The 23,156-nt window shown below is 52.7% G+C and overlaps 1 protein-coding gene across 1 annotated transcript in view; it reads right to left on the bottom strand.

Moving 5' to 3' along the window:
* Positions 1 to 764: 764 nt before the first annotated feature.
* Positions 765 to 23,156, bottom strand: part of ITGB4 (integrin, beta 4) — a 22,525-nt gene continuing 133 nt past the window's right edge. The window contains exons 2-37 of the mRNA XM_010180037.1: positions 22,603 to 22,807; positions 22,076 to 22,172; positions 21,502 to 21,673; positions 20,591 to 20,854; positions 20,098 to 20,187; positions 19,815 to 19,937; positions 19,502 to 19,669; positions 19,134 to 19,210; positions 18,779 to 18,990; positions 18,403 to 18,506; positions 18,151 to 18,249; positions 17,377 to 17,503; positions 17,133 to 17,252; positions 16,568 to 16,674; positions 16,288 to 16,321; positions 15,669 to 15,857; positions 15,011 to 15,114; positions 14,505 to 14,563; positions 13,902 to 13,925; positions 13,603 to 13,751; positions 12,776 to 12,955; positions 12,041 to 12,189; positions 11,479 to 11,683; positions 10,910 to 11,070; positions 10,380 to 10,560; positions 10,031 to 10,168; positions 9,319 to 9,501; positions 8,983 to 9,114; positions 7,798 to 7,998; positions 6,710 to 6,883; positions 5,076 to 5,225; positions 4,223 to 4,411; positions 3,790 to 3,945; positions 3,174 to 3,338; positions 1,516 to 1,632; positions 765 to 907 (exon numbers count right to left, since the gene is read on the bottom strand). Of these exons, the coding sequence (XP_010178339.1) occupies positions 765 to 907; positions 1,516 to 1,632; positions 3,174 to 3,338; positions 3,790 to 3,945; positions 4,223 to 4,411; positions 5,076 to 5,225; positions 6,710 to 6,883; positions 7,798 to 7,998; positions 8,983 to 9,114; positions 9,319 to 9,501; positions 10,031 to 10,168; positions 10,380 to 10,560; positions 10,910 to 11,070; positions 11,479 to 11,683; positions 12,041 to 12,189; positions 12,776 to 12,955; positions 13,603 to 13,751; positions 13,902 to 13,925; positions 14,505 to 14,563; positions 15,011 to 15,114; positions 15,669 to 15,857; positions 16,288 to 16,321; positions 16,568 to 16,674; positions 17,133 to 17,252; positions 17,377 to 17,503; positions 18,151 to 18,249; positions 18,403 to 18,506; positions 18,779 to 18,990; positions 19,134 to 19,210; positions 19,502 to 19,669; positions 19,815 to 19,937; positions 20,098 to 20,187; positions 20,591 to 20,854; positions 21,502 to 21,673; positions 22,076 to 22,172; positions 22,603 to 22,807 (5,148 nt within the window). The remainder of the gene's footprint in view (positions 908 to 1,515; positions 1,633 to 3,173; positions 3,339 to 3,789; positions 3,946 to 4,222; positions 4,412 to 5,075; positions 5,226 to 6,709; positions 6,884 to 7,797; positions 7,999 to 8,982; positions 9,115 to 9,318; positions 9,502 to 10,030; positions 10,169 to 10,379; positions 10,561 to 10,909; positions 11,071 to 11,478; positions 11,684 to 12,040; positions 12,190 to 12,775; positions 12,956 to 13,602; positions 13,752 to 13,901; positions 13,926 to 14,504; positions 14,564 to 15,010; positions 15,115 to 15,668; positions 15,858 to 16,287; positions 16,322 to 16,567; positions 16,675 to 17,132; positions 17,253 to 17,376; positions 17,504 to 18,150; positions 18,250 to 18,402; positions 18,507 to 18,778; positions 18,991 to 19,133; positions 19,211 to 19,501; positions 19,670 to 19,814; positions 19,938 to 20,097; positions 20,188 to 20,590; positions 20,855 to 21,501; positions 21,674 to 22,075; positions 22,173 to 22,602; positions 22,808 to 23,156) is intronic.

Raw genomic sequence — 23,156 nt, forward strand, 5'->3', positions numbered from 1 at the left:
TATATATATACTACGAAAACTGTACAATACTGTATGCAAAAAAAATGCATCAGAGGCCATCATGAGTAATGCTATACAAATGAAAAGCTATGCTTTGCTGTCATGGTACCAAATGTTAGCAGCGAAGAATAGACAGAGATAGGTGCAGTAAGAAAGCATAGGTTACCCCGAACCCCCACCTTGCAGGTCTCAAAAAACCCCCAAAATAAAACAAAAAACCCCCACTCCAGAACAAAATAACCATCTGCAGTGGACAGCCAAGTTGCTGGAAAGCCTGGAGCAAAGATGGAAATTGTGACCCTCTATAAATCAGGATGTTGCCAGCTGGGATCCTCTCAAAACTGAGGACCTGAGAACAAGTAATTCTGTTGCATTTGTTTGTGGAGGCTGGAGCCATCGAGACACCTGAATTTCTGGAGGTGTATGTAGATTGAAGGGCATTGAAGAATGATGTTGGAGTGAATGGTGATTGCTCATGGAAGATGTCCCTGTGGACTCTGCAGAACTGAGTCTCTGCAGAGCAGGATAGAGTGGACGAGCCCTGAAGGATGAACACACACCTGATGACCCAACCATGCCAGAGTTTTGAATGCACTGAGCTCCAAAGCGGAGGTCCAGAGCTTGAAGTGCCATGGAGGGTCTGTTGCCTACAGGAGGAGCTGTCCAGGCACCACAGCAACATCTGGATGAAGCACCCTTGGATCGTCCCACAAAGTCCCACCACCTGAATGGCAGTGTCCCGCTGGCGAGCAGCCTGCCCATGGTCAGGCCTCGTAGAACTGCCTCTCCATCTCTTTGGTGAGGGTCCCACTGGACATCACGGTCCGACTCACAAACTCTTTGGTGACGTGTTTGGTGAGGGTGCTGCTGGCGCTCTCCACTCGCTGGGTTGTCATCAGCATGCCATCTGCAATGAGAAGTTTGGTGGTCAGGACACAACTCTGAGTACAGGGTCACAGGGAACAGGCTCTGCTCTACCTCATGGTTCCTGGCAAAGGTTTCTCCTCAAATACCACTTTCACTGATGGCAAACCTCTCCAGATCAAGTGATTCAGTACTTTGCTATGTCAGTCAACAAGGATTTCTTAACAGCTCATGAGCTCTTCGTGTTGCAGCATGAACCAATGAGTCCTTGAACTCCAGAGGAACAACATGGGACAACTACACTGATGTAATTAAAGACAGTCGTCACACTTCTCTGTTCTTCCTGCTCTGAAGAGATCTAACCTTGCAGGAGGAGCTATGATTTGGTCCCTAGTGATAGTCCTGGGGGTTCTGAAAACTCAATGTTCCCTCTGTGACTGGGCAGCACATGGGGAAAGGACTGCAACTGCCCCTGGAGCAGAACAGGGCCCTGTGGCCTGTAGGAAAGGGTCTGGTCCTCTTCATTCATCCCACCTGATGGACCTTCCCTCCCTGCCTTTGACATTTTTGAGGTAAAAGCACCCTCAGGCCTTTGGACAAGCAGTTATCTTTCGCTTTACAAGGGTTTCAAAGCAGACAGCGAGCCCCTACCTGTGAAGTGGGGATCCAGAGAGGAATGGCTGATGCTGGTTTTGGTGGTGTATTCGGTGGGGAAGTTGTAGACTTCTTCTCTCATGTACTGCTGTCCTCCAAACTGTGAGAAAGTGCCTAGGGAGAAGGAAAAAGGGACGAGTCAGCCAGAAAGTGACAAGGAACTTCCAACCCCTCAGCCTTGCGAAGTGAGCACCAACAGTCAGCTCAGGAGGTTTCTCTTGCTGGTATCAGAGTCAGGTTTAGGAGGAACTGGGAGGATGTAGAGAGAGAGCAAAAGTTAGTCACAAAGTCCAAGTCATGTACATCATGTAGCTGCATGCCTGGAAGCATGAAACTCAGCACTGGGCAAGGTGGCAAGCATCACTAGAAGTTGTTATCTGGTGTTATCTTGATGCCTGGAGGAGTGTGAGGTGGAGGCCTCGTGGTCCCAGTCCCTCATTTCTTTCCACCCCAAACAAAAGGAGCCATTACCTCTACCCATGCAGGTTTGAATTAACAGACTTTGTGACATTAACGTAAGTGATAAGATTGTCTATAGTCATCTCCACCCGCATGTATGCCCTGGTGATGTAATGCAGAAATTTGAGTAATAACTAGAGATAAGGGGAAACACTGCTAAAGACAAACACCCCAGGTGGTCTAATCCACTCAGGCACACTCCTGCCTGCTGTCATGTACATCAGGGAATAAAAACCCTAAGATTCATCCTAGAAAGGGGGGAGTTACTTCTCCAGCCATGGAGTGATGAGAACCTTCCCCCTTGGTCAGAATGCTGACCAAGGTAACGTATGTGGGAGCCCTTACCTGGGGGACAGGATGAACTCAGAACCATAGCAATGACTGGACGGATTGACAAATTCACTCCCTCTCCATCCCCACCACTCGGGTCACCTTGTGGGTAAGATTATTTACCTCAGCTAACGCTGAGTGATACATTTCTCCTCAGGTGCATTACTGCCTGAGTGTATTCTATATTTCCCTCCTCATGTGCATACTCCCTGAGTGTATTTTATATTTCTCCTCAGGTTCATTTCTAGGCTTCCCTAAGTATATTCTTGGTTTTGCTCCACTGTATTTCTGTTCAACGGGCTTGTTTATTTGCCAAGCGGACAGGCTTACTGCGGGCAAGTTGTTGTTGTTAGTGTTTGTGTTTCATAGTGTGTTGTTGCTATTATATTAGTTACACAGCCTTTAGTGTACCTGTAGCTTTTCAATTTATCACTGGCAATCTAAAAGAACCTGTAAATGTTGCTGTAAATAATTACTATTTGTTTCTCAACTTGTGTCTGTCACATATTCGGTGCCGGCCTCACAAGACCAGATTTATTTCCCCATTTTCGCAACAGAGGACCAGGAAGGTAATACACCTGTGCAGTGTAAGAAGCAGCCTCCAGATACATGTACAACCAGGCATAAGACAGAAGTTTCATAATAAATTAAACACTGGCAGGTTCTAGGGATCCTCCCTCATTCAGTGCATCAGAACTAGGACAGTGCTCAGAAGGCATGGCATTGTCTTCACGAAAGACAGTGTCTCCATGTCTTTCATAGAAAACAGAATCACCACCAAAGCTGAAAAGGGACTCCAGGAGTTGTGTTCCATGCCCTGAGACATTTCTTATCTTTCCACCTTCCACAAAGACATGGTACTGTACCTCCATCCTGAGATTCGATGGTGATGATGCCTTCTCTTTCTGGCCCAAAGCCTTGGGTCGTCTTGGCTTGCACTTTGAACTTGTATGGGACATTCTCACTCAAGTGGGGCACAGTCAGAGTAGTTTCTGGGTTGTCTCCTTCAACATAGATATTCCTGGGCTCCCCTAATCCACACAGACATACCAACAGTGAAGACCAACAGAAGTGATGGTCCCTCCAAACACACTCTTCCCCAGGTCAGGCTGTCTTGGCTTTCCCCAAGCTCTATGCCACCTACAGCCTGTACAATCACACCCCCAGTTTACTAAGGACTAAGACAACCCTATTTTAGTATAGTGGCAATCCTCAACAAACAACCTGCACTGGGTTTGGGCTGTAATAAGCTACAGGTCCTTTCTCTTCCCACCACAGTTGTTATACCAGGCCATGCAATGACACAAAGCATCAGCAGCTCCCAGGCCTGGGATCAGCCTTATATCCCCATTTTGTCTGCACTGGTGGGAGCAGACAACTTTTTTGCTGATCCCAGCAAAAATGCAGCAAGTTGCCACCTTTGCTGGAGGTATCTTATGCTCTATACACAGGGGTCTGGGCTACCACAGCCTGACACCGTACCTCCTCCATGCAGCATCTCACAGGTGATCATGTAGCCCAAGATGGACCCATTGGGCTTGCGGGGTCTCTCCCAGCTGAGCTGCAGGGAGTCAGGGCTGAGGGCAGTGAAAACCAGTGGTCCAGGAGCACTGGGTGTGCTGAGCGTGAAGGGTGAACCTGCAGGGATACGAGCGAGAGGTCAGTACCACAGAAGGTGGTGAGAGGGAACCTGGGAGGGGTCTTCACACAGAATTTATGAAACGAGCTGGAAGGTCTCAACTATCTGGACAGCTAGTGGAAAGCGAGCACATTAGGAAGAAGGTCCTATTTCTAAATGAAAAGAAGGAAAGTAGAGCTCAGGAAGTGGTAAGGAGAGAGAAAACAGTAAGACCAGCACTGCAGACAGCACCAGAGACATCAGTGCCACCCTTCTTCTGTGTCCCACCCACCTCACCTGGTACAGGGCTGAGTGGGCTCTGCGGGTCCACCTGGGACTCTATGGTGATGACACCTTCCCTCTCGGGGCCCCAACCTTCCTCGCTCTGTGCCTTCACCTTGAAGATGTAGGAGTGGTTGGGCAGCAGCTCCTCCACCACCACCGAGTTCTGGCTGGGGTTGGGGATGGTGAGTCGGTGCACCTCTCCTAGAACGCACAGGGAAGAGGGATAATAGTGCCTTGACGCAGGCACAAGGACAGAGCTATGGTTTTCACCTAAACTCTGCTTCAAATGAACTGCCTGGAAAAGTCATCCAGGGGCCCTAACTCTGCCCACCTTCACACACCTTGCCACCAACAACTGCTAATACAGGATGAGATGTTGTTCCAAAAAAGGCTTGAGACAAACAACAGCTTCTTGAAAATTCGGCATTTTCAGCTAGAGAATTACATTTTCACTAACACTGCCCCAAATTTATAGTAAAAATAAGATATTTTCATTGCAATCCTTCCTCGAAGTCCAATGCGATGAAAAAACCTTCAACTAAGATGTGGAGGCTGTTTGAGAATGAGTCCAAGGGTTTTTTGGAGAAGGGGTGACTCCACAAGCAACCCCAGGAATTGTCCCCCCAGCAGAAATGGGAGCGAGAGCTGTGGAGTTGCTGAGACATTTCCTCAAGGCTACACAAAAAGCAGAGTTGGGACCAACCGCTGAAGCACAGAACAGTTGAAGTTTGAAGGGATCTCTGGAAGTCACCTGGTCCAACCCACTCCCGCTCAAGCAGTGTAATCCAGAGCCAGTTGCCAGGAAAAGACCCAGACCAGACTCTTCATCACCAGAAACTCCCACCACTCCCACCTATCCACTGACCTCCATTGAGGAGCTGGTACTGCACGCTGTAGCCCTGCACCTCCTTCTCGCAGTGCGGTTCCTGCCAGCTCACCTTCAGAGAGGTGGGTCCCAGGGCGGAGAACACCAGGCGTGTGGGGGTATCAGGGATGCCCAGTGGCAGTCTAGAGTCTGAGGCAAAAAAGCAACGTCAGGGTGGAGATTTGGGGGCTGGTGGCTGAGTGGGGTGCGGGAGAGGAGGCAGTGGCACACACAAGCCATCTCCCTGATGGTCCAGGGAGAACATGGCAAGATGTCAGCTCTGCAAGCTGGCCCATAATGAGGGGGGACTGGCTGGCTCTGCACAACTACAGTGATGTCCCATGGCCTTGGGGTGCCAACCTTGAGTTGGACAATTCAACTGGTGCTGTGTGTAGCCCTCACTCACCCTGAAGCACCCTGTCCAGTCTGCCAGAAGCTTCAGAGACATCTTCAGATGCCTATTAACTGTTCAAGGGGATGGGGACAGCTGGGACCAGGACTGGGTGCTCTGGATTCCCCCCCAGCTCAGCCCACTGGGAGCCCACAAGGCTAATGGTGTGCATAGCAGCCTTCCAGGCAGATGATGCTCAGGGACTGAAGTCCCTCATTGACATGGGCTTTGACCAAGGAGCTTGCAGAGGGACATCTTGCATGGAGCACACGTTCTCCCCAAGACTCCTCCAAAGGCCTGCGGGGTAAGACTGAGAACAAGAAGCTTGTTAGAAATTAAGAGGATGGGGACAATGAGCTGATCAGCTCGTTAGAACATGGTGGCAGTGATGGTGTTAATCAGCCCAGGTGGGATGAAACACAGCTGAAGTCACCTGCAAATGGAAAGGTGGTGTGATGGAGGCACAGCCCAGGTCAGGAGGAAGATCAGTGTGGCACACAGCAAGCCATGGAGAGAGTGTTTGAGGGGAGCAGTGGATGGCAACAGCTCATGGATGGCTGGTGGCTTTGCTGTTATGGGATGCGTGGCTGAGAGGAGACACTAGACAAAGCTGTACCTATGTACTTGCAAATCCCCGCAGACCCATCAGTCATGATTATAGAGTCCCGAAAGCCAGTGCTGGGGTAGTAACCCTTCACCTTTACCCTGCTCCTGAAACCCACATTCTGGGGCCGTGGGATTGTCCTCCCAGCATCTTCATGGATGGGAGGGAGGAGTCTCCCTGGGTAATCTACAGAACCAGTGCAAGAGAAAGAGAGAAAAAACACCATTGGAGACTTCAAAGCAGGTTCAGCCCAGGTGCTGGCTCCTGCGCAGAGGAGGCTTTTTAAGGATCGGATTTGAAGAGCCCTTTAACAATCTTCTGTCAGCACCAGCAGATGTACACGTGTGGAGCTGAAAGGTAACCATGCTGCTAGATAGAGTGAAAAGAAAATATGTTCTCTGCCCAGAATGCTTTGCGGTGTGAGGATAAGGATGTACCTCCCTTTCCCGAGGGATGGGAACCCTTTCCAAACTGGTTTGGAAGCAAGGTGGCCTGCATGTCAGTGGTGAGGACATGACCTTCCAGATCTCTGGCTCACAGGCTCACTTAGCTGTGAACACTATCCTGACCCCAACAGGAAATCTGAAGACAGTCATGGGAGTGGAAGGGAAGGACAGGTCCCATCACCATGGTACTCACCGTGCCCCATCAGCATCATGGAGTAATCTCTCGTCAGCGAGGAGCTGCCCATCACCCTGTGTTCCTGCTGCATGTGTGAGCTCAGCTGCTGATAGCTGGTGTTTGTTGTCCTGGTCAGTGTGCCACTGGCACTGCCGGGGAAGGAGAAGTCAACCCGGCCATTCAGCAAGTGCTCTGTAAAAGAGAGTACACTGTAAGGAACACGACTGTGCACAGGACTGCTGCTCCAGTTTCCATGGGGAGGAAGCAGGAGGCATCACAATGCACCCTGCTTTGGCTGTATCCTGGCTTCAGCCACTCTGGAAGGTTGTTCTGGAGCGCTACATCTAGAACAAGCCACAACCACTCAATGTGATGACAGGGAAACAAACAAGTGAACAGAGACATTGCTCTACACCCAGCACCAGAGACACCCATGGTGCCCAAGGTAACTCCAGACCTCGGCCTCGCTGGGGCACTGCCTTGTGGTTCTCGCCATGTTCTCTCACATCTCTCCTTTGACGCAAGCACAGGTTTATAATTTCAGATTAAAAAAGGAGGCAGAAGAACAACAGCCCTTTATGGAGGTGGTTTCTCAAAATCTTACTCTGGATCCCATCTTGTCCGGATCTGAAAAGCAAACTCTGCTCCATTTTTCTGGTCCTTGATAAATCCCCATCCCTTCCCAGCAGACCAGGAGAGATCAGCTACCCGTGAGAGAGTGATTTCTGTTTAACAGTCCAGCAGATCTACCCCAGAACCTCAGGGTACTTAATTAAGGTGAGGAGCTGCCCTTGGAGGTGGCACTTAGCAGGTATCATCTGAGTTTGCTCCTGCCTTGAAGGTTCAGCCTTTTGTAGATGCAACTTGCAAGCAGGCCCCCAAGTCCATGCCGAGATGGGGGTTACCTTGACACTCTTGTGAGCAGACACACCACGACAAGGTTTTGAAGCAGACTACAGCACGTGAACAGTGCATGACGTCAACATGAGGATGGGCACATGAGGGGACGAAGGGGACATGCACTGGGGCAGACCCCAGCTGCTGGCCCCTCGGCTCAGAGCAGGATGAGACAGGACACTTGGTGCCATAACGAAGCCATCCTTCACCTGCTTGGGGCCGGGGCGTCCCACTCCTCCTCAGGCTGCCAGTAGCCACGTTGCTGTCCTCCTCGTGGAGGAGACCCTCGGTGTCCGAGGAGAAGCGGCTGCTGCCAGAGAGGCGGGGAATGGTTTCAGGTGGGAGCCTCCAGGTGATGCGGCGAAGATCCAAGTCTTCTCCCAGCAACTGCACATATTTCCACCTGGAGCCTTTTGGGACAACGCAAGCACTGGTGTTGGCATGATCTGCAGGGGACAGAGTGTGCTCCCCACCAACGTCATGCTGCTTGCTGGGAAGGGGAAGGGGAAAGTGCCAGCAGGCACAGCCCGTCTCGCCAAGTGTTGGCTGATGAGTTCAACCATCGTGTGACTGGTAGATGGAGGATGGTGGGAATGTTGCATGCATGGGGTTCCTCAACCCCAGGACTGTTTTCCAACCCTGTGTTCATCACAACAAAAGGTGAGAGTCCAAGTCCCACCACACGCCTGTCCCTCTCATGAAGAGTCAACAATTGTCCTCTGCTCAGGGGAGGTTTCCTCACTCCTTGGTGTGCACTGGGGATGGTCAGACTCTTGCTGTTCCCATTACCTTGCTCTCTGAAAGGACCAGGGATTTGCTCCTGGAGAGCCACCCCAGGAAAGACCGTCCAGATCTACTGACAGGCCTCATCATTTCACTTATGGCCCATCTTCCCCTCGTTGTCTCAGTACAAGACAAGGGAGCCAGCCTCATTCAGAGAGTGAAGTGATGGAGAAGATAGGCCAGTGCCTTCCCAGGACTTGATGAGTTCCCTCCTGTTGGCTTGGCCAAGACCCTGGGCATCCAAGGGACTCAGAGGTCTGTGCCTTGCCAATGCTTGTTTGCTGACAGTATCTCTCGTGGTCCAGCCAAATGGCAACAGGAAAGGAAGATGAGCAGCGAGGGCCATGAAAAGCTCCTCTCCCACCCCATGCTGAGACTTCTTTTTGCCTCATAGCTAAGACAAGGAGGCACTGGTCTTATTTGCACTGACTAGTCAAGTGTTCTCATGGATGCAACTACTGTGCTTTGGAAAGGCTGATCTCCACCATCTCCATGACTTGGACCTCCCCGTCTCCATGAGGAGGAAAGGAGCAGTGAAGCTCATTGCTGAAAGCTGTTGTTAAAAAAAATTAGTATTAAAAATGACCTTTGCAAAACTCAGAGTCATGTACCTGAATCATCAGAGACACTGGGACGCTTGCTGCCAGCTGGAGAGCGAAGCACATCTGCGCTGTACATCAAGTAGCTGTCGTAGTCCTCACCTCCCTCTGCATCAATGATGGGGACATCAGGGATGATAGGGACTGGAGAAGAGGTGAAAAGTGCCATTATACAAGCCGCTTAAAACCACACAGGCCTCCCACGCTGAGGGTGGCCTTCAGCATTCACCAGGGTGGCTAATGCAGCAGAGCAAAGAGGATGTGGAGAAGCAGCTGGGGTGATGGGTAGCGCTTCCCAGCACTGCTCCTGTTCCTCCTGTTCCCCACGCAGACAGGGCTGTAACTCACTGGACATCGGGCGCTTGGGCTGTGTAGCAAGGTTGATGGTGGCTTCTCTCTCGGGTCCCCAGCCAGCACCATTTCTGGCCTTCACCATGTAGCGATAGGGCTGGGACTCCCGCAAGTTTTCTATCAGCACCATGCGCTTCTTTGGGTCTTCAACCAGCACCTTCTTCATTGGGCCAATGGGTACTGCAAATACAGGTATGCCTGTCACCCATGAGGTCACAAGACACAGAGGACCCCATAGAACCCTACCCTTGGCCAACAGGTTTGGTGTCGGGACACAGCCTGGCTCTGGGACAAGGTGCAGCTCATGAAAGGCATTACATCGCCTCAGGGAAATTCCCGAACTTAATGCTGAAGTCAATCCACAGTAGAGGCCTCCTATTGCTGGTGTGTCACAAAATAGCATCATCCTGGCACCCTAATTCTAGGTCTAGATCTATGAGCCAAGTTTTAAAGACAAAAACCAATGCAAAACACTACAGAAGTGAATGGGAACTGAGAGTGCTATGGGCTTTGCAGGACTAAAGCCGAACTAGTGATTTTTCTGTACTACTTCCATCAAAATGTGAACCCTCCGGATCCCAGTTTTCCTAAGAAACATGCTTGGAGCCATTCTGGTTCTGCTACAGCTTGGGACTGGCCCAGCCTGCAGAAAGTGTACTCCAGCCATGGAGCCCAGCTGGACTGTCCCCGTCAGAAAATGAGCTCGTACCATTGTCCTCATTGACAAGTCCATAACTGACTTCGTAAGCTGTGATCTCCCCATTGGTTTCTGCAGGCTCAGCCCAGCTCAGCTGTGTCACGGTGGAAGATACGACATTGAAAGCCAAGCGACCAGGCTCGCTGGGGACTGGAAAGGGAAGAGCAAAGGGTCCAGGTTACCGCAAGTCAGGATGCAGATGCTCAGAGCTCCCCGGATCACAGCTGGGTTGCAGTGGGGGCCTCTCAGTTCTTTTCCCCAAGACCATCAGAAGTTCAGGACTGGAGCCCTGACCCCATGCCACGTGCACAGGCACCAACTTGCTCTCACATGGTAGAAAGGGAAGTGCAGAGTCGCTCACCATCCTCAAGCGTGCGGCAGTGGATGATGTCGGAGTAAGCCCCTTCACCCATGGCGTTGTAGGCACAGACTTGCATCTCATAGTCACAGAAGGGGTAGAGGTTACTGAGCTCTGCTGATGGAGCTTTGACATCAATGAGATGGGCTTCTGATTCAGGGTCCCCTTGGATCCAGTATTTCACCTGGCAAAGCAAGAGCAAGTAATGATTCCTTCAGATCTTCACCATAATGGGCGAGAAATCCCCCATCTATTATTAGATCTGCTTTGGGAAAGCCAGGGTGTTGTGCCATTCCTCTGAAATGGGAGGCCAGAACAATCTGAGTACTTCATGGCAAGTGATGGAAAGGGAGATAAGCCCAACAGGAATCTTTCCCACAAATCCCACATCCACTCAGCAATGGTCCCTCAAGGATGGAGGGGGCCAGAAGGTGTAAGCTTGCTCCCTCCTTTGGGCATCTTCCTCCCATCCCTTTGGCAAAAATGACTGTGTGTATGAAACACCCGCAGGATGGGATCCACTCACTCCTTACCTTGTACCCCAGAGGTTTTCCTGGTGGAGGAAACCAGCTGAAGCGGATTTCCCTGGAGCTGAGAGCATGGGCATTGGGATTAAGTGGTGCACTGAGGCGGCCTTTGGGGGACTGGGAGACCTGGCTCAGGCCAGTCATCGCGGGGACACCATCCACCACCTCTGCAGACATGAAGAAGAAAGGTCACACATCAATGCTAGTCCCCCATGTGGAAGGAAAAGAAGGAAGCATGCCTCTCTCCAGCACTGCTCTGCCATCCTGAGTGAGCCTCTCAAAGCATTTCTGAGGGGTAGCTTTTTATTCAAATCCCCAAGGAAAAGGAATGAAGAATCCACTGTATTTCCTTTTGCGAAGTTGATTATCTATCTTCTCCCATCCACTGCCTATACCCACTAACGCCTCTAGAGGGAGGTCCAAATCTACCAGTTGGAGCTGGAGAAACCTCATTGCAGCTTTTTGGGCGGGGAGCCGGGCTGCAACTCTGTACACCACCCCGGGGTGGACTGGTCCGGTGTGGGGGTCCCACACCCCCTTCTGCAGTTCCCCACCAACTGGCTGACAGCCCCTACCTGGGTCAGCGATGGTCACCGTGGCCTGGGGATATCGGCCAATCTTCGCACCATACTTGGGATGGAGGAGGTCGATGGCGAACTGCTTGAGCTGGTTGTTGTGTAGGAGGGTATCTATTTCTGTCAGCTCCAGCAAGGGGACATGCACCTCCTTTCGGGTCTCTCCGGGCTGGAAGACTAGGTCACCCTCTGTGAAGATGTAGTCCTGGAGAAGAAGGAAGAGGTGTGGGATTATGGCCCGCAGCATCCATGAGAAGGCTCCCAGAGAGCTTCCCCTCAGCTCCCAGTGGATCCCCACTTATCTCCCAGTGCCCACAGCTCAGGGGGCACCTAGTACTCTGCCTCAAGTACCGGCAGCCTCTCAGGTCCCCAAGGCACAGGGACCAAGGGATGGAGGGGAATGTCTGCCCGTGTGCTAACCTCAAGCCTTGGGTCTCCCATCTTCCAGCCACATCTCCTTTGAGCCTGATCATCTGCTTTTCTGCAGCCCGAGGGTTGGTTCCTTTCCAGCCCTCAGTGCCCACCCATTCCTCCCTGCCAAGGCCAGGAGCATCACCCTTACCCTGCCATTCTTAGCAGTGAGGTCCCGGGTCCTGTAGGTGACTTGGGATTTCCCATTGTCTATGATCTCCCGGAGGACAGGGATCTTGGCCATCTTATCAAAGCGGCTGTGGGAATAGGCTGGCTGCAAGAAGGTGATGAGGCTGCTGGCTGGAAGAGGCAGGAGAGAAGGAATGCGTAGAGCAAATACATGAAGAATCACATTACAAACCCATAGGTGTCCTCCCCGAACTGAGTTCCTATTGCCCACGTGTGTGAATTATGTATGAAATATTACTGCATGGGCTGGAGACTTTACCAATCCTGACTCGTGCTTGCTGCTCAAAACAACCAGACAGGAAGCAGAAGCAAACTTCTGGGGACATTCACCTGCCCCAGGCACAGCACAGCAGCAAAGAGGGCTTATTTTACTCCAGCAACCTATAACCTGGAGTAGCAGAGGCATATGGTCAACCCTGGATCTGCCATGGAATTGGTAGCATCTAAACTTGTGATGGTCAAATGTTCGGGTGTCTGTCACCAGGGATGGTGATCCTCCTTTGGATGCTTTAAAAGATGCTCTAGTTTAGACCCAGGTGACTTCAGATAGCAGTCATCCACCAAGTCTCTTTTCTGTGATCTGGGGGAGCTCAGTTACCCACGCTGCGTCTTCCTTAGAGACCACATGAGTCCACCTGGTCATGGGACACTCAAACACAGATGCCCTTCATCTTGTACCATGGTCACAGCACTTCACCTTGTTCTTTGATGATGGTGATGTTGACAAGCCTGCGTCCAATCTCTGCAATGCCAGTGGGGACATCAATGGCCTCCACTTGCAGCTGCTTCTCATCATCATCATCCTCTCTGATGAAGAGTGGGACACGGACATCCACCAGCTCCACGGCCTCTTGGAACTCCACCATCCCGTGAGCATCTGGGGGAAGAGGCAATGGTGAGAGGTGGGAAATGCTCCCCCTACCCAGTGTGTCAGATGCACCCACCCTACTAAAGACCTGAGAAAAACCCAACAAAGACAGTGCTAAAGTTTCTGGCCCTAGTGGTGCCAGGACTGCCTCCCCCCTCACAGCTCCACACAGTGGGGGTCAAAGGTGGGAAAGTTGGGGTCCTCAGCCAATAGAGGGTGACACAACCATGTATTGACCACAGAGCAGATTCGACCAGAGTATAAATGGGGCCCCACCGGAGGACTCATTTGAGTCGGTCCTCCTCGGAGCAGCGGATCTGCAGTCGGGGACTCTCCCCTTGAGTTGGGACGCCACTTAAGGTAACTTCTCGAGATTGAGAGCCCTCTCTTTTTGGTGAGTGAGTGCACATTTTGGATCATTTGGCCAAAAACTTAAGAATTCTTAACTCAGCCGTGTCTGGTAATATTCCCAACCAGCATATCGAACCTGTACTTGTTGAATGTCAGTGGGATGTTGTTTTGGTGAATGAAGTTTTGTCTGCTTCATTTCAGTTGCAGATTAAAGCTTGTTTGAGTTCATTATTTGTGTGCGTGTAGCCATTTTGTGCGATTCCGTGACACCCAGCCATGAGATAGCGCTGAGCTCTGCTCCCTACCTTGGTCTGAGGTCACAGTGTAATAACCCGGTGAAACCTTCAGGTCATTGAAAGCCTCATGGGAAACGTGCTTCTCCATCACTTTGATGATCTCTGGCTTGGCTGAGCGAGGTGCAGTGAGCACTGTGTCCACTATGGTGTGGTCCTGTCTGCAACCGGAAGGAAGGGAAAGCCAGCTAAGAGCTGAGACCAGGGTTGCTCATCTCATATAGCAGCTGGAGGGGCATTTAGTCACCCCACACATGTGTGTATATGAAGAGGGAGAAGCAGCACAAGAGAGAGCTGCCAGTTCCTCTTACCTTTTCCCAGAATTGGGCTGTAACCTAGGGGGGGAAAAATCCAAATTAAATCAGAGTGACTAATGCATTTGGGGAGACCAAGTTCTGCATGAATCACAGCCCTGTGCAAGTCTGAGCTGCAGAAGCTACCCTGCGGGTGCCAACCCATCCTGTGGAGCCCGTGGCCCCATCACATGTTGCCTCCTGCCTGGCTGCTCCCTCCAGCCTTGGGTTTCCCAATGCAGTGAGGAACATGCCCACAGGGGAGATCACACCCATCACACCCCCACCGTGGGGAGGAGAAAACACTCCCTGCTCAGCGTCAGCATCCCCAGACTCTTCTGTCATGTACCACGCACTCGTAACTTTGCGCAGGGCTGAAATTTTGAAGTCAATGGGAATTTTCCCATTGAACGATCACCTGCACAGCTGGCTGGGCTCTGCTCTACACTCCTGGGTAGGTGAAGCACCACACTGAGCTTGTACTTGTGCTGGGGATGTCTCACAAACCATGCTCCTTCTCAGCACCCCAGATGTCACACCCCAGCCCTCTGGTCCGCTCCCTCATCAGTGAGGCCCTGGGGGAGCCCTGCCCCACAGGAGGTGTCTGCCCCAGCGACTCACCTGAACTTGGTCTGTTGGAGCTTGTGGCAGCCAGGGATGTGCTTGAAAATGTCGTTCAGCTGCAAGGAGCAAGAGGGACTTTCACAACACATTCCTTGCTGAATAAGGATGTGTTCAGTGAGCAGATGCTGCTGCTAACAAACATGAGAGCTCTTTGGCCACCTCTGGTCCTGCCCCCTCACCCTGCCACACCAGGCAGAGACACCTCATGACTTCTCCCATGGATACAGCAAGGGACTGCAAACTGAACCCAAACAGGAGCTTCGGACCATGTGCCCTGAAGCAAACCTCAAATCTCATCAATGTGATGCTTTGATAATTCTCACAACTGTGATCTTAGTATTTATGCTTCTTTTTGCAAAGAGGAAAAATTGCTTCTTCCTTTCAAGAGCTGTCTGGGTTCACTGGGAGAGAATGCTCCTCCTTTCCTAGCACCACAGACACCCCTCAGCTTGGCTGTCCACTGGTCCCACCCCCCAAACCTCCTCTCATGCCCAGGCTCTTACGTTCTCCTCCACCTCCTTGCGCAGCTGCTCGCACTCCCGGGTGTCCGGCTTCACCAGGTTCTGTGTGAAAAGCCGAGTCAGCCTCAGAGACAGCCCATAAGGAACTGGAAAGAGAAATTCCCCAGTCAAACTCCTTCCTTCTTGGTCAGAGAAATAATCCAGCCAAGAGCTGGAGGCATGGGGACGTGTGTGATGCTTAGTGTCCAGATACCACATCACTAGGACCCAAATCCCATAGCACCAGCAGAGAAAACTCTCTGAGAAGGGGAGGACTAACTGGGAAGCTCTGTGCCAGATCCAGTCAGAAAGGAGCAAAGGAAAAGACATCCAGTGGTGACTCTGGGTTGATAAAGAAGCAAAGTCAAGACTGGGTCACTAAGCCAATGAGACTAAGACACAGGCAGGGTACATCCACCACCTGACCAGGCTGTCAAGAGGTCTCCAAGGCTACCACCAGTCCTGCTACAGGGCTGGACACAGGAACGTGCTGCTCAGCTTCCCCCATGATGAAAAGCAGGTAAAGGAACATTCCTCCTTGCAATTGAGCTTAGAGGTTACGCCATGGCTGCTGGAGCTGGGGGTCACCACTAAGGGTTTGTGTCCTTTATGGCACCCACAGCACTTCCTCCACACCCCATTCCCCAGATGTGGCACTCACTGAGATCTTTGGGATTGGCAGCAGCAAGGGAGGTGACACCCTGCTTGTGAACGTTGTTGTTGATCTTCCAGCGGACAGTGTCCCGGCCCTTGAGGGACCCACTGCGGACCATGGGGGTGTCCAGGTGGTCAGAGGACATGAGGCTGTGACGAAGCATGTAGTGGTCCTCCTTGAAGCCAATGGTGCGACCTGCAGAGCAGGGATAGGGTCAAAGTCTGGGCAGACTTGGACAACGCCAGCCATTAACTTCCCAACACTGGAGACTTTGTTCTGGGCAATTTTTAGGGCTTCCACCACACCAAGGGTGTGAAGAGTGGGATGGAGAGCACAAGGAGTGTCCATGAGTGGGGAGAGCACATCACACCAGCATGAAGGACACTGGTCAGGGAGATCCAGCAGTGGGTTTCCCATGGGGCACACCAGGGTGTGGGGCAGAGAGGAAGGGCAGCAGCTCAAAGGGTTCCTCAGCTCAGGCCCTCTGCCAGGAGCTTTTCCCCTGATCCACCTCCCCACCCCAGAGAGGATGAGGAGGGACACTTATCCTAGTATGCCCCCCCCAGCCCAGGAAGCAATTGGACCCCACAAATCCCCTTTCCCACCCAGTTCAAAGGGCTGGTACCTCGTGCGCAGCAGGGACACAGGGCCAGACAAGCCTAGAAAACAAATGGCCAAAGATGTGATCACACTGTGTCCAAACCCCCACCACATCTCCAGCTGGGAGGGTGCACATCAGAGAGGATGGGTGGGGAGGGATGGATGGAGCTCTGGAAGTTGGTTTTAGCCAGACATCCCTTCAATGGGGGAAATCTCACAGCCACTCATGTCGGCAACCACTTATAATGGTTTTGGCCTTTATCTGGTCCTTTCCCTGGGCAAGGGAAGCCGGCCGAGGTGCTCACCTTGCAGCAGGCACAAAACTTCCAGCAAAGCAGCAGCAGCAGCCCCAGGAGCAGAATGAGGAAGATGAGCAGCGGGATGAGCCACAGGAAGCTTCCTGGTGGGCACTCTGCAAGTGACAGCAGTGTCACTCTCAGGCATCAGCCCCTGTGTGGGGTGTGCAGGGAGGCAGGGACAGGGGAAAAACTGGACCATAGCTCCTTGAGGTATGGAGCAGCCAATTTAAACCTGGGAATTTCTCAGTGCTCACACTGAAAAGTGCCATCCAGGGACAACCATCCCACCACTCTGCTCACATCCAGCCAACCCAAGGAGCTATTCAGTACCCATCTGGGCAGCAAGAAGGCACTGATCGCTAAAGGTTCTGGTCTCTGAGGATGCCACTCTCCATCCCCTGCAGCTCATGTGGCAGGCAGTGTCACCCACCCCTCTCACACAGGAAGGTGGGCAGGGAGGTGCTGCTGCAGCTGATGCTGCCCAGGGGCACAGCAAAGGGATGGAGCAGGATCAGTCCTTGTGTGAGCAAACCTCAGGCTGGATGTCCTCTCCTGCCAGCTCCCCACTCACCTTTCCTCTTCTGCACGTGGACGGTGGTGTTGGGGAGGACGGAGGGGTCTCCCTCCAGAGTGTAGCGGTACGTGCAGTCGTCCTCCTCATCCTGGAAGGAGCAGTACTCACTGGCCTCCTCTGGAGACAGAGAGGGGACACAATTGCAAAGTCATCAGGACCAGAAAAACCCTGGGGAGCAGCCCCACGTGCACACATGGGAGACACACTACAGGTCTGCACCCAGCTCCACCTCTCCCAGTACCTTTCTTCAGCTCTTCCACCATCTGGATCTGGAGGTGGCAGGCACTGCAGTTCCCTTTCGTGTTGCCCGTCCCCCAGGCCTGGCAGCGGACACAGTCCCGGATGCTCTCGCACATAGCCTGGAAGCCCTGGGCAGAGGGGTAAGGTGGGATGGTCAGGAGACAGCCCACAAGGGAATCGCCTCCAGAAGGCAAAGCTGGAGAGGCAATACCATGTTCTTACCCTGGACAGAGGGCAAGGTTGAAAAAAGGAATAATAGAGAGTGAGCAATTAATGGAGCCAGCTCCAAAATCTTGTACACCAACAGCCTGTATTTGGGCAGCAATTAGATCTTCTCCAAGGGTTTTAGATGGCCTTCCTAAAATATGACCAAGCCAGCTTTCTCCACTCCCACTGTGCCATTACTGCATGATTGTCAATGGGGAAACTAAGGCATGAGACCATGAAATGTTTTTTTTCCAGTGTTCAGACAGATTTGAACGAGCCAGAAGCTGAGCCTCAAACCTCTGCCCTTCACCAGTGTGCAGATAAACAGGGATGGACATTCAACAGCTGCTACTGGTGAACTGGAGGGCAAAGAAAGCCCACCACTGCAAAGCAGCTCCCAACCCAGACCTTTCCTGGCCACCAAAGGCAGAACAGGCAAGACCAATTCCTGCTAAGGATTTTGCTCCTGACCGAGATGTGCTTTCATCTCTGCTTTGCTTTCTTTCCCCAGAAGTTCTATGTGGGAAGGAGAAGAGCTAAACCCAGAGGAATCCATGCTGAGCCTCACCAGGGAGTAGCTGATTTCGCAGGTGGAGCTGGTGTACAGTGAAGCTTTGTCACAGATGCACCTGCCACATTCGCACCTCCCGTGGTTATTGCAAATGCCCTGAAAAAGAAGAGGTGACAGTTGGCGTATGAGAACCATCATGGACACGCAGTAGCGCTGGAAGCCAGCGAGGTGCCAGCCTCCAGCAGCCTCGGGAACTGGGGCTATTTGCTACAACAGACCTGCCTGGCACGCAGGCAGGGCAGGACGTACCCCTCGGCTGTCGATGCAAGTATCATTGCTCATGGGACATTCACAGCCCGGGCCCTCCCAGCCACTCTCGCACACACAGGCACCCTTGGAGCAGCGACCACGATCTGCAACAGGAGAGGAGGAATTACCCAGGGAGTGGTGCTGTGCCACTCTCCTGGCCCTGTCTGAGGCTCTCCCACTTTGTCTGGGGGCAGAAGGGCTGCAAATGGACCCCAAAGCATCCTCCCTGTGCAAGCATAGAGTCCCCATAGCCCATCGCCAGGTACTCAACCTTCTGTGTTATTGGCACCAGCCCAGGGACAACCTGCCTGTGCAACTAACAGAGAGCAGACAACCCCAGGGTAGAGGATTTGGGGGGTGTCAGGGCTGCTCTCACCATTGCAGAGGAAGCCGGAGGTACGTGGGCACTGTAGGACATCATACTGGCAGAAAGCCCCGTCGAAGCGCTGTGTCAGGTCCTCAGAGTAGCACTGGCACTTCCCACACAGGCACTCGCCCCGGCCCGAACACGGCTCCACATCCCCGGGGCGGATGCAGGCTTCATTGTTAGGGGACGATGCCGGGGAGCAGTCACACGTGTCCCCTCGCCTGGTGGGGAGAAGATGGTGGTCAGAAACAGGGGAGTAGAGCACAGAACAGCAGGGTCCTGGCCTGGGGACCAGGCCATCACCATGGGTCCCCAGACCCAGCAGGAACCCTGGGAGGGATACGGAGCTGGACAAAGTCCTTACCAGCCCGGGTGGCAGATGCACTGTCCGCAAACAAAGTCCCCATGGAAGCTGCACTTGGGAGAGCTAAGTTCTTGTTGCTGTAAGAGAAGATAGAAGAGATGTTGCCACATGGGCCTAGCTGCCCACCAGACCACTTCAGGAATCAGAAAGGCAGATATAGGGGCAAAGTTTTGCCCACAGGAAATGAGCTCTGCCATAGGACACGATGCCTAGCTTGGTACAGGCAGCGATGGAGATCTTCTTGGCCAGGCTGAACCTCCGCTGAGCAACGGTGAGGGGTCAAGCAGGACCCACAAGTGCTGGCCAATGCCTTCCCACCACATTCTGGCTGGGAGAAGGACATCTCTGGAAAATGCACCCCCAAGTACCTGTTCACAAGGACACACGTCGCAGATGACAGAGGCGGTTACTTTGAGGCTGTCGCTCAGGGACGTGGGTTTCACGTGGATAACTCCTTGTCGGTCCTTCTCAGGGAGGCTGCAGACGTGCTGCCCGCCAATGTAGTCCAGCGCCTTCACACGCATGTTGAACTTGCCCTGGGAGGCAGGAACATGCCGCAGGAGTGAGACAGCTCTGCTGGACCACAGCCCGGCCAGGCCGACCCTGGGTGAAATAGGAAGGAGGGACACGGGGAGGGCTCAGCTCCTGGCACACACTGCCCCTCCGGGGCCACTCACTCACCACTTCCCCACGGGTGATGTGGAAGGAGCCAGATTCTGTCTTTTCGTACATCAAGGAAGTGAACTCTGTCTTCAAGGCTTTGGGGACAAAGTCAACCCGGATGTCCATCTTGGAGCGGATGCGCTGGGCAGTGGAAGATGACCACAGCATTAATTTTCAGCAGTACCCCTGCGACCAACACACGGCCTGCCCCAGAGGGGCCGCATCCTGCTCTCCTGGGCAAGAGGTCCCCACCCTCTGCCCACCCTGGGAGCGACAGTGAAGGTTCAGAGAGCACTGTTACCTCAAAGGCTGTGCGGAGCAGCTCCACGATGTTGGAAGAGTCCTCCTGGAGCACCCCGATCTCAGAGATGGAAAAATATTTGTGCAGCTTCTGCAGAGAGACAGGATTCCCCTGAACCAAGACCTCAAGAAACCTCCTCTAGCACTAAAGTGGGCTCCGCTTTGAGCAGGGCTTGCACCAGGAACCTCCAAAAGTCCCTTCCAACATAAGTTACTCTCCACTGTCCCTACTGCATTACAAGAAACAGATACCAACACAGGGACACCTCTAGGACCCCAGATTCCTGCACCCCAATAATACACCCTGAGACCTCCCATGACACAGAGCAGCCCCTCAACACATCACAGCTCCCTCCCAGATTGTCAGGGCATTAGTTTAGCACTTGGTGACCAGAAGTAGAACACTTTCTCCTGACAGCTGAGCTGCAGCCAGAGAAGCAATGGTCCTGGAGGAAAGGCAAGTCCACGTGGCATCACTGCCATGGGCTCCTCACCTCATAATAACTGTAGGAGTGGTTGGTGACAGCAAAGATGGGGATGATGTTGTGTTGGCCCAACAGGCGCACCAGGGTGGGCACAGAAGGGTAGTCCTGCTTGGTGTCATACACGTAGGTGCCTTTGGTGTCCAGGTGACACTGCTCATCATTTCTCGACAGGATCCCTGCCAGGACGTTGGTACCATCAGCTTCATAGTGAAAGGCAGATTCAGTAGAGAACACAAGCAAGTGAGTGCTGTCCTTCCTCCAGCCGATCTTATCCTACAGCCAGGGAGAGGGAAAAGGAAGCTTTGTCTCTGTGCTCCCAAAACCACTGCACAGCATTTGCAGCCACTGGCAGAAGCCGGAAAACCCAATGGGTGAGGCACTGCCTCCACTTGGCAGCAAACCCAATGAGCCATGTGGCCCTGAGAACCCATGCCAGCAGCTCTCTGCTTCCCCCATCTGCACCCCCAATGCATGGGATGTCTCCAGCAGCTTGGTGCCAGGCACATATGTGTACAGAAGGTAAGCCAATGCTTTTCTGGGCATGTTTGGAGCTGTGCTTATCCCTCAGCCACATGGCCAAGACCAAGTGAGTTTCACCACTGTGGGCATGAAGCAGGACAGAGCAAAGACTGCACAAGTGGTGCCCAGCAAGCAGCTCCTGTGCTGGCCATCAAACACCAAAGATACACACACAGATGGTCTAAGACCCAGGAAAAAATGGGAATGCAAAACAACTTGGCACCAGAAGTATGCAGCTGGGAGGGCAAGAAGCAACAGTAGCTGAACGTATAACCTGGACTCACTGGCTTGCCAGCTGCCCAGCAGCATGCGGCTCTTTCGCTTATCACCCAGTATCAGGAAGATCCACTCATTAAAAACAGCCCTGCCCACACAGCTCCTGCATCCCTGGCCACCATCACCTTGCAAACAGCAGTCTGCAGGATGGCATCGAAGCCGCCCTCAGGGGCATCCAGGTTTCCAGAGATGCGCTCCTTCCTGAGCTCCTCGCTGAACTGGTTGATGTTGCTGGTCAGGCGGATGACATTCTTGAAGGAGAAGGGGGAGTCGGCGTTGTTCCAGGGCTCGCGCAGCCTAGGAGATAACAACGGGGTATTTTTGAGGGGATAGAAGCAAAGGGATGCCTGGCCGTGAGGAGAGGATGGGCAAGGAGAGCACCCAGGAGCTGGGGAGCGCCTCGAGGGAAGACACAAAGCTGAGTTGATAAGACATCAGCACCAAGAGGTGGAAGGGATGAGGGCAGAAATGGAGAAGACAAGACATGCAGTCCATCATGGCAGGAGGACGCTGTTGACATTGGCACAGCAAAACTCGAGCACAGGATGGGGAGGCCAGGGAAAACATCTGCAACCAAGAGAGAGAGATGAACAGAGGCTCTCGCATCACAGACAGTGAAGATCAGGAAAGCCACGGAGAAACAGAAGGTGCCTGCCCTCCCATCTGCTCCCATCCCAGGGACCCATTGGCTTCACTCACTTCTCGGGTCTCATGTCTGTCTGAGGGGAGGAGACTTTGTCCACAAACTTGCCAAATCCGATGGTGTAATTGGAGGTCAAGTCTTGCAGGAACTCCGCTGGGAGGAGAGGAAAGGAGGGAGGAGTGGACATGTGAATAAAGAGATGTCTGCGAGGTCATTGCTCCAGGGTAACAAGTCCTTTCCTGAGTATCTTCTCTGTTGGTGTTAAATAAAACTCCAAAACTGTCAGCTTTTAAACTCTTTGGGTTTGGGACTTTTCGTTCAGAGATCAACTCTGCAGGGCACCAGCCCCCAGGCTGGGCTGAAAGGAGAGGACGCACACGATGATCCCTGTGGGACCAGGAAAGATGTACCCCGCAAAGCTGCACAAAGCAGCAGTGAGAAACTCTAATTAAAACGGATGCCTCTCAGCCCATTCCCAGTTGTGTCCCTTTCCCTGGTGCTGCAGAGATCTCACAGCTGTAGACAGGAGTGAGCTGCATCAGCACAGGAGCTGGCTCCCCTCTTCACCCAGCCCTGCTCTCACCTAGTTTTTGGCCCATGCTTTTGAGGTTGTCCAGATCATCAGACATAGAGTACGAGAAGTCCATGAGGATGTAGAGATCCACAGGGCTCTCCAAGGGCTGGAAGACGTCCATGTTGAAGCTCATCTCCTCCCCAGCTCGCAGCTGCATGAACATGCCCTGAGGGGACACCTGGGTCCTCTGCAGAGAGGTGTTGATACTGACATTCTGTGAAGGAAGAGCGATGTGAGGGGGATGGACTCCATCTCCTGCACAGATGCAATGAGGAGGAGGCAAGGAGCAGGGAGATACGTGGGAAGCTGAAATGCTGTGATGACCGTGGTCCCGTTCCTCACGTACAGCCAGGGACCGAGGCAGCCTCCTCCACGTTCACACTTGCCTAGCTGGGCACCTCCTTCAGACCTTGGCATTTTGCTTACTTCTGTTTTGTCTGAAAAGCCACCCCAGTCCTAAGTGATCAGGGCTGGCTGTCAACAGATTCATCAGCAAGCAAAGGCAGAGCGCTGTTTTTGAGTAGATGCTACATAAATAGCGATCTGGACTTTGTATTTTTCCT

This window comes from Mesitornis unicolor, unplaced genomic scaffold, assembly GCF_000695765.1.
Source record: "Mesitornis unicolor isolate BGI_N332 unplaced genomic scaffold, ASM69576v1 scaffold18602, whole genome shotgun sequence".
Taxonomy (NCBI): Eukaryota; Metazoa; Chordata; class Aves; order Mesitornithiformes; family Mesitornithidae; genus Mesitornis; species Mesitornis unicolor.